Source organism: Crassostrea angulata, chromosome 2 (genome assembly GCF_025612915.1).
Source record: "Crassostrea angulata isolate pt1a10 chromosome 2, ASM2561291v2, whole genome shotgun sequence".
NCBI classification, from domain to species: Eukaryota; Metazoa; Mollusca; class Bivalvia; order Ostreida; family Ostreidae; genus Magallana; species Magallana angulata.
The window spans coordinates 39,280,683-39,295,323 of record NC_069112.1 but is presented as its reverse complement, the minus strand read 5'-3'; the positions used below and the strand labels follow the sequence as shown (position 1 = coordinate 39,295,323).

Genomic DNA, 14,641 nt, shown 5'->3' with positions numbered 1-14,641 from the left:
TTGCACTCGGGAATTTCTTGTTTATGAGTTTAAACATTATGTGTTCTACATAAATGAGCACACAAGATGCATTGTTCAGCATTCTGACTTTTAAAATATGTCTTATTCCTGTGTTTCTTCTGACAGTATAAACAGAACCAGCGTATATATCATCAAGATATTATCTATCAAAAAATATAAAAACAAATCAGAAAAATTTCCAGAGCATTTAAATAAAAAGTAACAGTAAGAAACCCAACAAAGAAAATGAAATTACATTTTTATATTAATTTAAATTGGAATCTACAAGCAGCATTTTATCTCCCTACAAACATCTGGAATGCATATCTCATATTTCACAAATTGATTTATCTATTCATTTTTTGCACAAATCATATATATAGTTAACTGAGGTTAATTTATAGAAATGTACTAAATCCTTGTATTCTCATGACAGTACACACAATTTTCTTCACATCAAGGTTTATTTTTTCTTCGTAACTTTTATCAACTCTGTACATAAACACTGGCCTAGTTCCAACATTAATCCAGTCACCAGCAGTAATGTGGCTTATCTACGTCAGAGAACAGATGCATGCTTGGGAATAATGGATTACCTCCATAAACCTTCCACTGAGTGTTAAATTGATAAAATCTCTTGATAGAAATAAACAAAAAGGTAACAGACCTCATTTTTAAGTTTCAAAAGGCTTTTAAAATTTATTAAGCAACAATTATTTTTTTCATGTTCACTTCCTTTAAGTATTCTTAGAAAATTAAAGTAATATATTAATTCCATTGCCTTATGTGTGATGTATCGTTTGGATGAACAGAAGTCAGCCTATATTTAAAGTAATGTAACGATGATCGTTTGTACTGAAAATACATTAATATATTTTTATATGGTAATTGGATAAATGTATTATTAGCAATATTTAACTATTGCGTGCATTTTCTTACTGAAAAAATACTTTGCTAATTGATAAACAGTTAGACAATTATTTCTACGTGATTCCTTGCCTTTTTTCCCAAAGTCCTCGTATTTAATGCCCTTGGTGATTTTCAAAGTTAAATTTTCTAAATACACTCAAGATATCAAGAAAAATGAATACTAGTAAATGATTTATTCGGAAGGATTCCTGAATTGCCAAAAAATGATGTTCAGATTTATCTTAGTAACTTTACTAGTGACTGAAGGGCATGCATTTTGATTCTCCTAACGACAAACTAGGCGATATCTTTAATTTGTCTACATGTATCTTTTTCCCATAATCAACAGATATCAAAATAAAGATGTCCATAGATTTCCTGTAATTTGTTTTTTCATTACATCTTTAAACTTAAATTTACACAAAATTACAAGTACAACTGTAAAATCAACCTATTTGAAAGATTGTGAACCGCTATTTACAGAAAAAAAAATATCACTATGTTCGAATCATAGAATGTATTTTTATAGTCATGTGTACAAATCTGTCTAAACATCCTCTTCTTATTAACAATCAATATTTTAAGATTCCGCAAAGTCGGGGATCTAGATTGTTGCCAACATTTAAAAAATCAGTTAACAAGTGATTTTTTAGTAATCAACCGGTTAAAATACACAATGAGTGCGTTTTGTAAACACAGATTCTTACATGTTTCTTCCTGCTGGTAGCATGGACATATAAAATGAAAGTACTTGGATAAAGTTAAACAATCCATGAATATACACACACTAAAGGTAAAGAATAAAATATAGAATAAAATTGCAAAAAATATATAAACACTACACAAAAATATGTTTATGTGTGTGGTTTTTTTTTAAACATTTTCTCCCCATTTTTTGTTCTGCTAAATTTTGTAGTACGAGGATATAAATGCATGTTTATTTATTGTAGTATTAGACGTTCTTCAAAATTTAAGCAAAACCAATCCTATTCCAATGGTAAGTAACGCACGTCTAAAATATGTACAACAAATGTTAAACAGAACAAACGAAAACGTGACGCTTTCTTAACAATTGCTTAACTTATATTTCACTTTTAATGAAAAGATATTTGGATAGTGCAGTTAGCCTGCTGAAAATGAAATAGAAAAGGGGTTATTTTCTATTTTTATAAACAGAATAAAATGCAACACAAGTCAAATTATTGTACTACTCCTGTGTAAATGAAAAAACAATTAAAGCCATTACTTTCATAAAATATAAATAAAAAAAATATTGGAGACTTTTTCTTTGTAGAAATCAATAATAACTTATATTTTGCTACTTTGTTTTTACATTAAACAATAACGTCATGCAAAATAAATAACTAAAGTCAGCTGTTTTCTCAAATACATATTTATATCATGCATAAAAAAAGGGTAACTGATTATACATCACAATGAACATTGGAGTTATCTCCTTATAACAGCAAACCTCACGTTAAAGCACGACCAATATGAAACAATCAGAAACTGTACTCATTTGTAAAATTCTATTTTGTTTGTAAATGCAAATTTTGTTCACTAGATAGCATTGGCTTAGAAGAATATTCTGTTGGTTTCAATACATGTACCACAATCACTAGGTTAAATACAAAGTTTTTTAATGGGAAAAAAGGAGAACAAACGTAGGAAACAATCTCAATTTCTAAATATAAATATACTAAACATATCGTTTCTTTAAAAAGCAGCTACCACAAACACGATGGCCTTCTCAAACTTATATCAAAATGTTGGATTTGAAGTACAAAACGAGTCGAATGATATCAGTCTTGAGATTCAATCAAGGCCGGTAGAAAATAGTGAACCAACAGAAGTACATAGAACATCAGAACTAAAGGTTGAAGAAATTGACATTGACGAAAAAATACACGAGGAAAATCCTTACGGAGATTTTTATGTGAATGAAGAACCCTTGCTTGGTGTTGAGATATCAAACTTGGAAAGTGTAATTAAAGAAAAATCAAAGAATGAGAATGATGGGTTTAAAAAGGAATATACAGTAGGTTATACACTGTTATAAACTACTAAGTTTTAAACTACTAAGAATGAAAATAAAAAATAATCAATCTTTAATCATATTTAGTATGTACATATTTTTTTCTTGCAAATAACTGTACGGTAATTTATGTTATTTTTTTCAGATGTTGTTATATGGAGAGAGGTACCCATGTGATTTTGGAAAACGCACTGAAAATGTCTCGAAAAACAGATTTAAAAAAACCTTTCCATGTAATAATATAATACTCCCCCCCCCCCCCCAAAAAAAATAAAAAAATAAAAAATAAAAAAAGGAAATGATAATGATTAAATTAAAGATATGAGACAACTCTCAGTGATTGTGTGAGTAAATATTCTTGGAATCTATATGACGTCATAATAATGTTGTTTTTATTCAGGAAAAATGTCATATTTCAACTTTATCTGTCCAAATTATACAAAATCTACTGGCATAGAATGTTAAAATATACTCTTTTAAATGAAAAATATCTTCAATTTCTCTTTTGTTACGTATCATACTCATTGATGACGTCACATGCATGTTTAATGGAAGAGATCAGTGCCGGAGAACAAATAATCAAAATGTAGTGTTAACATAAGACTTATTAAATACAGATACCCAAGATTTACATGAGTGTCAGTTACACTGTAGGTAATATCCAGGATAATATAAGCATGAATATTTTGTTTTATCAGCAAGTGTTATAAGATAAGCAGGTAGACATTTATATGGCTTGAACGTGTTTCATTTGTCAGTGTGACAAAAAACAAAAGTGTAAAACTACCCCGTATATTATGAATGATGAATTTTGCAAATATCATACGTAACTTGACGTAACATGACTATAAATCATGAACATGCTGGTAGAATCCTTTGATTCATTGCTAAAAATGAAAATAACATGGTATTTTCCATGAACTTGAAGAGATTGAGAAGGTTTGCGACTGATGAAGACACCATTTTTATCATGCGATTAACAATAGAATTCAAGCAGTAATACTGTCAAACATGAACTTATGGCCGATCGAATCATTTTATCATACGTAGTATTAAACCTCGGGCTATTGTTACAATTGTTTAATTTTTTTTACTAAAGTAAAATAGTGATCTATTTTAAACTGGTACATGATGCAATGGCACGACAGCTTCTAAGAGCAGAATCATTCCGACACATAAACATGAATCCTTTGTGAAAACAATTTTATGATATTAATATTCAGCATTGTTTAAATGATATTATAAAATTGACCGTAATATTAACGATCATTGAATTCAGAGTTGCCTTAACCTTCCCACGATCTTGTGAAAATATATCATATTTCTTATCAAATTGGTAATATTTTTTTTTTAAAGATTCAATGTAATTGTATTCTTGATAAAAACAAGTTTTTAGATTTAAATCTTTTGAAAATCTGTAGATGACCATTCAAGAGTTGTATTAGCCAACAAACATCCAGACTACATCAATGCTAATTACATCGATGTAAGTTCATTTCATTTGTGTTAATAGTGAATTTCTTTTCTTTTATTCTTATATATTAAGATATGAATATTCAATATTGGCATACTATTTATTTCAGGGTATTGAAAGAGAAAGAATTTTCATAGCTGCACAAGGTAATTAGTGCGCAGTCGATGTATTTTAGTTCATCTGAGCTGAAAGCTTAAGTGAGCTTTTTTGATCATTTTTTGCCCGACGTCCGTCTGTCTGTGTATCTGTAATTTTTATTTTTAACATTTTTGACTTCTTCTCCAGAACAACTGGGCTAATTTCAACCAACAAGACACGATCATTATTGGTGATGGGGATACGGGTTTGTTTATATGAAAGAATGTGCTCTGTTTCAAGGGAAGTTAATTAAAAATCAATTGAAATGTATTGGTATTTTAAAACAAAATGTGTTTAGTTTTGGGGATTTTGAGGAATACGTTTATATAATAAATTAAGGTTATTAGTTAATATATACAGATAGTTGTAAGTATTACCTATCCCAAGCATACAAATCAAGTGGTTCGCAAAATAAAACAGACGGGTCGCTGTAGTCTGTGGATGTATTCCGTGGCTCTATCCGAGTCACATATCTCAGCCTCGAGATATGTCTTTATAAGGTTCAATGCCTAAATTGTATTTACAGGGATTTATCCCTGCACCTGACAAAAGCTGCAGCCAGACACACACAGCTTATGAAGTGTGATGAAATATTAACAACCTAAGCTAAACTGAAATAGAACACTATGTATTGCACTGTTCATCGTACCTGCTCATTCGACAGTCTAACACAAATGCATCTCTAATCTCGTGTGTGCTCTTATACATACTACTGTCTTTCGGAATATTCTCGCACATTACCATTAACATCAAAGATAACGCCCGTATGTTATGAGGAAATGCTAGAAAATTATTAGAACTCCAATCCCGATTATTATTTACATAATCCACGGCTTATTGCTTCATGAATTCTAGCATGACATGATAAAATGTTTTGTTTTTTTTTGTTTTGTTTTTTCTAATTTGCTTAAAAAATGCCATATGAAATATGAATACTGTACAGAATAAGTAATGGATATAAAGCACATTCTTTGATATGAGAATGAATAAGCATACGTGAACATGCTAATTCACAAAAATGTAAAATAAAACAAAGTGTTCGACAACCACAGTACAAATAATGTGTCAGTAAGTTTCTACAAATTAAACATTTCTTTACTTTCTTTGATTCTCTTAAATTTTTGTCTATTTCCATGGTATTTGGTGATCTCCTTCACTCTAGGATGATATACCTCCGTTTGAGTAGCTTAATCTACCATGTTCGTGGATAGGACAAGATAAAGGTTGACAGTTAGATTCCCTAACTCCTCGCTATTCGTCGGCACGGTTTTTTCAACAACGCCAGAGTTGGTTCCTTTTTTAAATGGAAACACTTGAATTGGCCCTGATCTATTTCTAATCACTCTTCCTGAAATTAAGTCTTCCTCGGAGGTAGATGGTAATATTTACATCTCTTTTTTCTGCGGGTTCAGTCCGAACCTTGCCGAGCTACCTTGTCTTCCTGATCATGCAGAGATATAGGTCCTTACATCACTATGTAGCTCTGGCCAGTAATAGTTTTGCCTAATTTTATTTAGGGTCTTTGTGAAACAGAAGTGAGCACAAATTTTTGCATAATGCATTTGCTGTAAGATACGTCTTCTTTGGGATAACAGGACAACTATCTGATATGGTGTCATATTACTGTCATATTACTGTCTTCAAATTCCCACATACTGCATGGAAAATTATCCTTAAGTGTAAGCCTACTCCACTCCAAAATTGACTCAACTTCATAGTTCCCAGAGAAAATAAAACTATATTCTGGACGCGTCTTATTTTGCAACAAAGACTCAACAAGTTGTATGTCCCTACATTGGATTTATCTTTTAAATTATTTCTCTTATTTTGTCCTCGATAATTCTGTCATGTCCTTCGGACACATCTTATTTAGGTAATCTAAATACACGCATTTGTCACGTAATAATCGGCTGAGTCCGTATGCATTCCCGTGAAGTTAACAAGCTCGATGCTTTATTTCCACTAGTATGTCTATTTAACCTTGATCCAACGAGCTAATTTCTCCTCGGGTCTTTGAGTTGAAGTAGTGATTTTGCCGAGCTGTAATCTGTTATAACTGAGAACTTGTGACCATAAAAGAAAGGTCTGAAATGCTTTATGAAAATGAAAAGAGCCAAAAGCTCCTTTCTGGTGACGATATATTTCTTTTCTGACTTACTAAGGACTTTACTTACGCCAAAGTCGACTGTAGTAGATCCGCCTCTACTACAGTCAACCAAGTGTATGTTTAATAGATCATTGCCACGAGTTTTTATCTTGCGTCTGACCTTGGTTGATCGGCCTACATCTTCATTTGTCCCTAAAGATACAGCTGTATACTTCAAAAGAAAGCTTTTGCTTTCACGATATCATGGTTATCTTCATGGCTAGTGTTGCTTATGTATTTGCATCTTGCAAATGAGCTGGTAATTGTCTGTCAACATCCAAGTGTTTATTTCCCTCTGACACTTAATTAAGAGCCTCATCAACAGCATGTAACTTCCTAGAAACAGTGCCTGGGTAGATTGTCTTGCTATCATCTAAAATAGTCATGATACGAACCGGAATAGTGTCCAGTTTACGGACATGTGTTCTACCACGCATACAGTTACTCGGAGAATAATGGCCACCTTGTAGGAGCTCGCAGACCCTTCAAGCTGAAAAATTTTCACAACATTTCGCACCGGTATCGAAATTTTTCGCAATTTTACATTTTAAGTTTGATTTACACAGAATATGGTCAATTGGCAGGTAGGTTTTTCACAGTCTTATTAAAACTGGTACATACTGTATCAATTGCACGTAAAATATGCTACGATACCAAGCTGTTTTTACATTCATATGAATATCCCCATTTTTTTTGTTTACTCGTAGCAATTAAAGTTTCCAAACCATCGTTTATAAAAAAAAATTCACCTTCTATAAAGTTTTAAAACTGCTGTTTTTTATACTCAATCATGATTATACTAAATTCAGTATCATTAGTATATACAGCATAATCTATGTAATGGAATCAAGTGGTTTACACGTTGCGATACATTCCTAGATAACGATCAAAATGAATGTAGATTCTCACGTCAAAGTTAATGATATAATCGATCGGAAAGTGTTAACGTACCCGCTTTTTTTAATTAAACAAAAAACTTTCTTCTGTAACTTGTATGGGAACTTCCTCAGGTAGAATATATTTATGTTTGCTTAAATAATGAAATCATAGAATAGGGTTTGACTACAATGGCGATTGAATTTTTACATATGAAAGTATAGAGAAATAAAACAAAAATAGCCTTCTCAAAAACAATTGAAAATCTGTAACGTGTGGAAGCATATTCAGGAAGCGTAGATTTAAGTCTGTTCCAATCATGATTCCCTTGGGTAGGTTTGGGTCATCTTCTAAACAAAACAATCGGTCTTGTAACTCGTCGTGGAGCATCTTCAGGTAGAGTAAACTCAAGTTTTGTTTTTTTTTCTTCAAATTATTAATCCAGTGGGTGTGGTTGAGCTTAAGTAGGGGTGAAATTTTACATTCGAATGCAGATTTAAAAAATATTTTTGAAAAACAAATTGGTGAGGCAAGCTGTACAAGTACTTTGTAAGGAAAGATCCTTTGGTATTGTAGATTCAAGTTTGTTCAAATCATTATCCCCTGGTGTATGATGGGGCCACATAGGGCGGGGGTTAAGAGGATTAAATTTTTACATAGGTTTATACTTTTGAACTTTCTAACACTCAAAATTGTAGTAATACATGGTTTTACTAATATGCAGGCATCTTGATGTGTGATGGCTCTCAATTGTTTAGACCTTGTTCTATGTACAATTCTTGAACCACAGAACGGATTCAAAGTTTGACGTTGGTATATATAAATATGAACATTTTTTAGGATCATCATAACAATTGCAAGCTTCAAAATGTGAACTGGTTCTGAAATCGTCCTGTTCGAAAGTGGTTTAATGTTAAGCAAAGGATGTTCTAGAAAGTCTGAATATATTTTTAAAGAAAATGTTTTTACAACTCTGTCCAGATATTTTCATAACTACATAAAGATGATTTTCTCCTGCTATTGATGCTCAGTTGAAGAATATGGCCTATGAGCATGTTGTGTGTCATAACTTATCACAATACCCATGATAAAATGTCAAAATTGCATAGTAGTGTATGATCAAGCATTCTAACAGGACCAAAACAAAACACGGTGGATGACTTTTGGTGGATGATTTGGCAAGAAAATGTGGAGCAGGTTGTAATGTTAACAAATATCATGGAAGGCGACAAGGTGAAAACTAGTCTGTTATGTGCATTTTGTTTGATTTGGAAAAAAAATTGTAATATTTAATGTCTTAAAAATAGTTTACCTAAATCTGTCATTTATATGTCATTTATGTCATTCCAAAGTGGAAATGCATCCAATATTGGCCTAACTTTCAAACATCAATAGAGTGCGATAGTTTCACGGTTCACTCTTTTGAAGAGAAACAGTATGCGTTTTACGTTATCCGGAAACTTAAAGTCACCAAAAAGAAGGTTAGAGTCATAAAATATGTTTTGTGGTTTTTTTTGTTTTCTGCTTATAATTTTTGTTTTCGCAATTTTCTATATATGTCGACTACATTGAAATGCATAGCATGAAAAATAAAATAAACCATCTGAATAATAAGCATAGCTCTACAATGGCTTAAAACGCAGATATATCTCAGAACGACCTACTGAGAGTCATGTTTCTTGTAATTAGTTATTTGCATTAAAGATGAATTTAATAATAATAAGTAAGAATCACCAGCAGAAGATGACTGTAACATTGTTTAAAGATAGTGTTGTATTATCACTTAATGAAAACGCACTACTTATCATCTGATTATCTAAACAAAGTTCATTCTAATGTCACAAAACCAGGATGGGTCGTTGTTTTATTCCTATGCGCTTTTTTCCATTGGATATTTTTATGATAATCATATTATAAAATAAACTAACATTAACAACTATGACCATCATCAAACAAGTTTTGCGTAAATTATTTCTTTATTCGTTTTTAGCGCAAAAGCGCCAGTAGAACAATTACTCAGTATCATTATACCGCCTGGCCGGATCATGGAATACCAGAAGCGCTATGTCTCTTACTATTTCATGATCAAGTGACGAGATCCAAATTTGACAGCCACAATGGACCTGTCCTTGTTCATTGCAGGTATATAGACATGACCTCGCCGTATGAATAACCTATTATACTGTATTTTGTTTAAACCATTAACACTATATAGTAGAATAGACAGCATTCATCTGTATTTGACAGGTAAAAACACTTTTGATTATATTTAAAGGGGTCACTCAAGTGTTAACCAACGATATAATAAACATTTTTAACAATCATGATTAGACAGTTCTGAAATTGATGACTTAAAACTTTAGTGCTGGAATAGGGAGAACAGGAACCTATATTGCAATAGATGTACTGATTGAAGCAGGGAAAACGCATAGCAAAATCAACATTGCAGAGTATGTGAAAAAAATGAGAAGAAACCGGATGAATATGGTCCAGACCTATGTAAGTGTGAGATTTTTTGATAGAAAAAAATCATTAACATGAAATGCTATGTTATAATTAAAATTAGTTCTTAAAATGAATCAAAATGTCATTTAAAAACCAGTATTAAATTTATGCATAAGGAAAAAAATGGTTTTAAATGTACTCTGCTTTACATCATACCTCAAGAAGTAAATAAGTATAATGGACTAATAAGAAAATCAACTATATTAAATGCTCTTCTAATTCTGTATAGATTTGGGGGATTTAATATCAATTTGCATTTATTCATATTGCAACAAACAACAGATAAAGTCTGGGTAAACCATATCTGTTAAAATATGATTTTCAGGCGTTCATATTCAGTTTGGGGGCTAATATATGATACCATGTTGAACTTTTAAACATTGACAAATTGTATATTCGCAACAAGGAACAATACAAGACTATATTCCTTACCCTCCATGAGATGTTTAAAGCACCACCAACTGTTTTGAGTACAACAGAATTTCTTCAGAAACTTCAGAATGAACTCTGTAATAAGCCAGCTAATGTTCCAGCATTCAAAAAGGAGTTTCAGGTTGGTTTGTTTAAAGCATAAATCAAAAACAAAGTGAAAAGTGGATGATAAGAATAAGAAAAAGTTTATTATTTATTTCTTTTGTATCTTAACCATGGAATTTTTTAAATGTTCGCTTAATGAATAATTTTAAAAAACTAACAATTACAAAATACATTTAAATTATTTTGCTTTTTTTTAAATTGTAATCGTATTTGCTGAGGTCCATGAACATGAAATTTGTGACATTCATAATGTTAACAGATTTTACATTTTGCAACATAGTATTTTTGTTCAATATCATGTCTCAAAAGACAGTTAATATAAACGTTTGTTTTTAATACAATATACACGTACCCCACAGAAACTACTGGCAGTTCGACCACAATACACAGCAAAGGACTACAAAGTGTCTTCACAGTTTCATGATTTTTCAGCGTCCATTCACCCTCGTAAGTAGCCTTATTTTACATATTGGAATTGTGTACTTCTTTTCTTAGTTTCGCAATGTTTCTAGTTAGGTTTCAAGACCTTAAAAAAACCAATACAATACATTTTTGTAAGAGAGGATTAACAGTTACAAAGCTCAAATCATTGTAACATATGGAGAGTAAAATATTTGGAAGCAATGGTAATTTTTTATGTTTTGAAAATGACATATATTTGCAACACAAATATGTTTTTATTTGTCGTCATCGTACATAGAGCGAGTAGTATAAGTTCTTTAAAATATCTAAATGACACTGATAAGTATCCAATTTTTTTAGTTGACAAGCACATCCTTTTCCTTACGTCAAATGTACCAAAACGAGGAAGGTACATAAATGCTATAACTGTTCCCGTAAGTTTTGAAAACCATCGTTTTCGTCAATTTTGGAATCGTCTTTTTTCAACATAAACAAATCATTATTCTACATGTAGTGTGATTTTTTTTTAGTCTTTCACCAATCAAAATGCGTTTATCATCACCAATTACCCGACAAAAGGTGACGCTGTTGACTTCCTTCGACTGATTATTGATTATGACTCTGAAGTTGTTGTCTGTATGGAACCTCTCTGCAGTATAGAATGTGTACGGTTTATTGATTTGTATAAGGCTGATTTTTTTAATCATTTTGGGGTTTTTTCAATAAAGTTTTTGTTGATTTTGAAAATCTCAGTTTTAAATTTCCTTTTTTAGGCGAGTACATGGCTTCCAACTACAACCAGATCAAAACAAGTTACTCCTTTCACAACAAAATTACGACACGAACAAACAAAAGACATCAAGAGCAGCATAATCGAACTAACCAAAGAAGGAGTTAGTATACAATATTTGAAAGACATCAAAACTATACAGTCAAAATACCATTTCTCCGAATGATTAAAACAAAATTGTCATATCTTTCTTAAGAAAAAAGACGAAACATGGTCTGTTGAAATAGCCGAGCCAATGAACGACATCAAAGGAACTCATTCAAAGACAGTAACTAACCTCCTCAGCTTGGTATCGTTTGCACGAAACATTGAAACAGAATCTCCGATTATTGTCTTAAGCAGGTACATTGTAATTTCTGTTGCAGGTAGATATATAATACATGTATAGTAAAGTAAATTGTTATTTTGCATAAAATAAAAACAATGATTGTTTCTTAAATGATATGAAATAAGATGATTTATTGATGTCCAAACCCCCTTTATACCTTGCTGTATTGTTGTTAAAGAATATAAGGATGTTTAATTAAACCAATGGATGTCCCAACCAATATTTTGAAATATATTTTCAAATTTTCTTTCTTGTGAAAAAGTCTAAAACCGCTCTAGGTTAAGTTTCCTTGACATTGTAAAAAAAAAATACCCAAAAACATTAGACATGACGAGTGTAGAGTCCGAAGATATATACTGACTTTCACAAAATAAAACTATTGTTTTCTAATGATATTACTTCATTCCAAATGTATAACATCAATCATAAGATCAATGATTGTTAATGTATAACAGCAATCAAAGTTAAAACAGAAATTACATCTCATTTTATACTTAAAGTGATGGTGCCGCTCTGTGTGGTGTGTTCTGTGCTGTATACAACCTGATACAACAACTGACAATGGACGAGGAGATAGACGTGTTCTCTGTGGTCAGACTCCTACAAACACGACGTCCTGAACTTTGCTCATCATTGGTAAAAAAAATCGATGTTTATGGAGTTTTTCTTTAAATTTTTGCCTGTAAAAAAATGATTAAATAAAAAGGTATATCAGACAATTAGCTTTTTTTATTTATTAAAGATATTTCATTCGCGTTATATTCTTTGCATTTATTTTTACAAATTTTATGAAAACACAGATAAATGTAATACGTTAATTCAGTCTAAATAACAACAACTTTTAAACGTTGTATCTATCTTTTATTTCGCTACAGGAAGAGTACCAACTGATTCAGGAAGCCTTACAGAGTTACATAAAATCGTGCGAAAATATCTACTATAACCAATAATTTTGCAGTTACATATGACAATATATATTTTGTATGTTGACTTTTTTCACTTTAAGATTGTATATAAAGATACATTACTTTTATATTGCATTTCATATTTTGTATCGTAACGGTTATGTATACATGTTAGCAATGCATTTCCGTTGTTTTGTATATACCACAAATTATTTTTTTTTGTTATGAATAACATTGCCTTACTTTTTTTATAGTGTTCAAATCAGAATTGTTTTTCCAGAATGTTTTGATATACACAAATACGAATACATAACTATTTTTACGGTATATGATATAAACAAAGATATTTGATTAATATTGGTTATATTATCACTTAATATGTATATCATTATTGAATGTCAAATGTAAAGACACATACGGTTTAGCAGATGACATTTCATTGGATGTTAGAATCTCTTCATTTTCAACAACTGAAATTTACATGGTTCTATTTGACTAAAGTTCAGTTTAATGAATATAAGATTTGACAAACAAAAAAAATATTGAAAGATGAACTACGAGGATATTGCATTTTAATTATAAAATGGGTAAGTTTATGTGTTGCATCAGTCTGACTATTTGAAAATTTTATTTTATCATTGTATTTGATATGCCGCATATATGTTTTTGTTATTCTTAAAGAATTATTGAGCAAAAAAGTTATGGTTATTCATAAGTTATAAGTTGTTTTTTTTTTTTAATTTGAGTACATGTCTGTGTCTATATGCTAAGAACATATATAACAAAAATAATTATGAATACGTATATTTTGGAAGGTATTCCGTTGAATTCGTCTTCAAATTCATTCAAATATTGACGATTTATCGCTATTTAGAGGATCAGCTTGTCCACAAATGTTCTCCTAACTGTAAAATATATTGAGCTAGACAAGATAAGGAATGACAAACTAAGGACTGTATTTCTGTATTAAGGAATTCATATCGGTCACAAAAACACAAATAGCCAAAGCTCTGACGTACTCGAAAATTTGAATAAAGATAGTTTTGTCATATCTTGCTTTTGTTTTTGTTTTTTAATAATTATCTCCTTTCTAGATAATATTCTGTAAACAAAATGACTTTAACTTTACAATAATTTTTATTTAACATTAAGAAAAAAGGGTTGACAATTTAGATATTTATCAACAGGAGTCTAAATTTAAAAAAAAGTACTAAGAATTGTTATTTCCTTTCATTATATTCTTTTTTCAATTTTATATGTTTTGTCTCAATTATTTACAGCAGTATATTTTTAATTATTTTAAACCAAATATCGAATCGCAAATAAAAACTTCCTGAACAACCACTCCATGTTAAGGTCAAATCTCACTCAGATTGAAAAATCTTTTTATTAATATCGGGTCATTGATCTGTAATTGGTTATTGTACTGCATAGTACAATTACATAGAAAAAAATATATGAATAAAAAAAAGAATATTTTGAACAACTATTTACTAGACTGAGTACATTTTGATTGCGTACTCTCTTGCCCAGCGTTTCATTTCAATTCTGATGTCATCTTTTAGCTTGGTTGGCGCCATTGCGTTATAGTTTGAA

General features: G+C 30.8%; 1 protein-coding gene across 1 annotated transcript in view; it reads left to right on the top strand.

The window, feature by feature from the left end:
• Positions 1-14,641, top strand: part of LOC128174316 (uncharacterized) — a 147,842-nt gene extending 133,201 nt beyond the window's left edge. Inside the window, exons 23-39 of the mRNA XM_052839891.1 lie at positions 1,860-1,906; positions 2,637-2,947; positions 3,090-3,177; positions 4,366-4,430; positions 4,528-4,564; positions 8,714-8,811; positions 8,931-9,059; positions 9,569-9,720; positions 9,942-10,077; positions 10,490-10,636; positions 10,980-11,067; positions 11,383-11,456; positions 11,553-11,687; positions 11,796-11,915; positions 12,009-12,154; positions 12,641-12,776; positions 13,016-14,641. Of these exons, the coding sequence (XP_052695851.1) occupies positions 1,860-1,906; positions 2,637-2,947; positions 3,090-3,177; positions 4,366-4,430; positions 4,528-4,564; positions 8,714-8,811; positions 8,931-9,059; positions 9,569-9,720; positions 9,942-10,077; positions 10,490-10,636; positions 10,980-11,067; positions 11,383-11,456; positions 11,553-11,687; positions 11,796-11,915; positions 12,009-12,154; positions 12,641-12,776; positions 13,016-13,090 (1,984 nt within the window). The 3' untranslated portion in view covers positions 13,091-14,641. The remainder of the gene's footprint in view (positions 1-1,859; positions 1,907-2,636; positions 2,948-3,089; positions 3,178-4,365; positions 4,431-4,527; positions 4,565-8,713; positions 8,812-8,930; positions 9,060-9,568; positions 9,721-9,941; positions 10,078-10,489; positions 10,637-10,979; positions 11,068-11,382; positions 11,457-11,552; positions 11,688-11,795; positions 11,916-12,008; positions 12,155-12,640; positions 12,777-13,015) is intronic.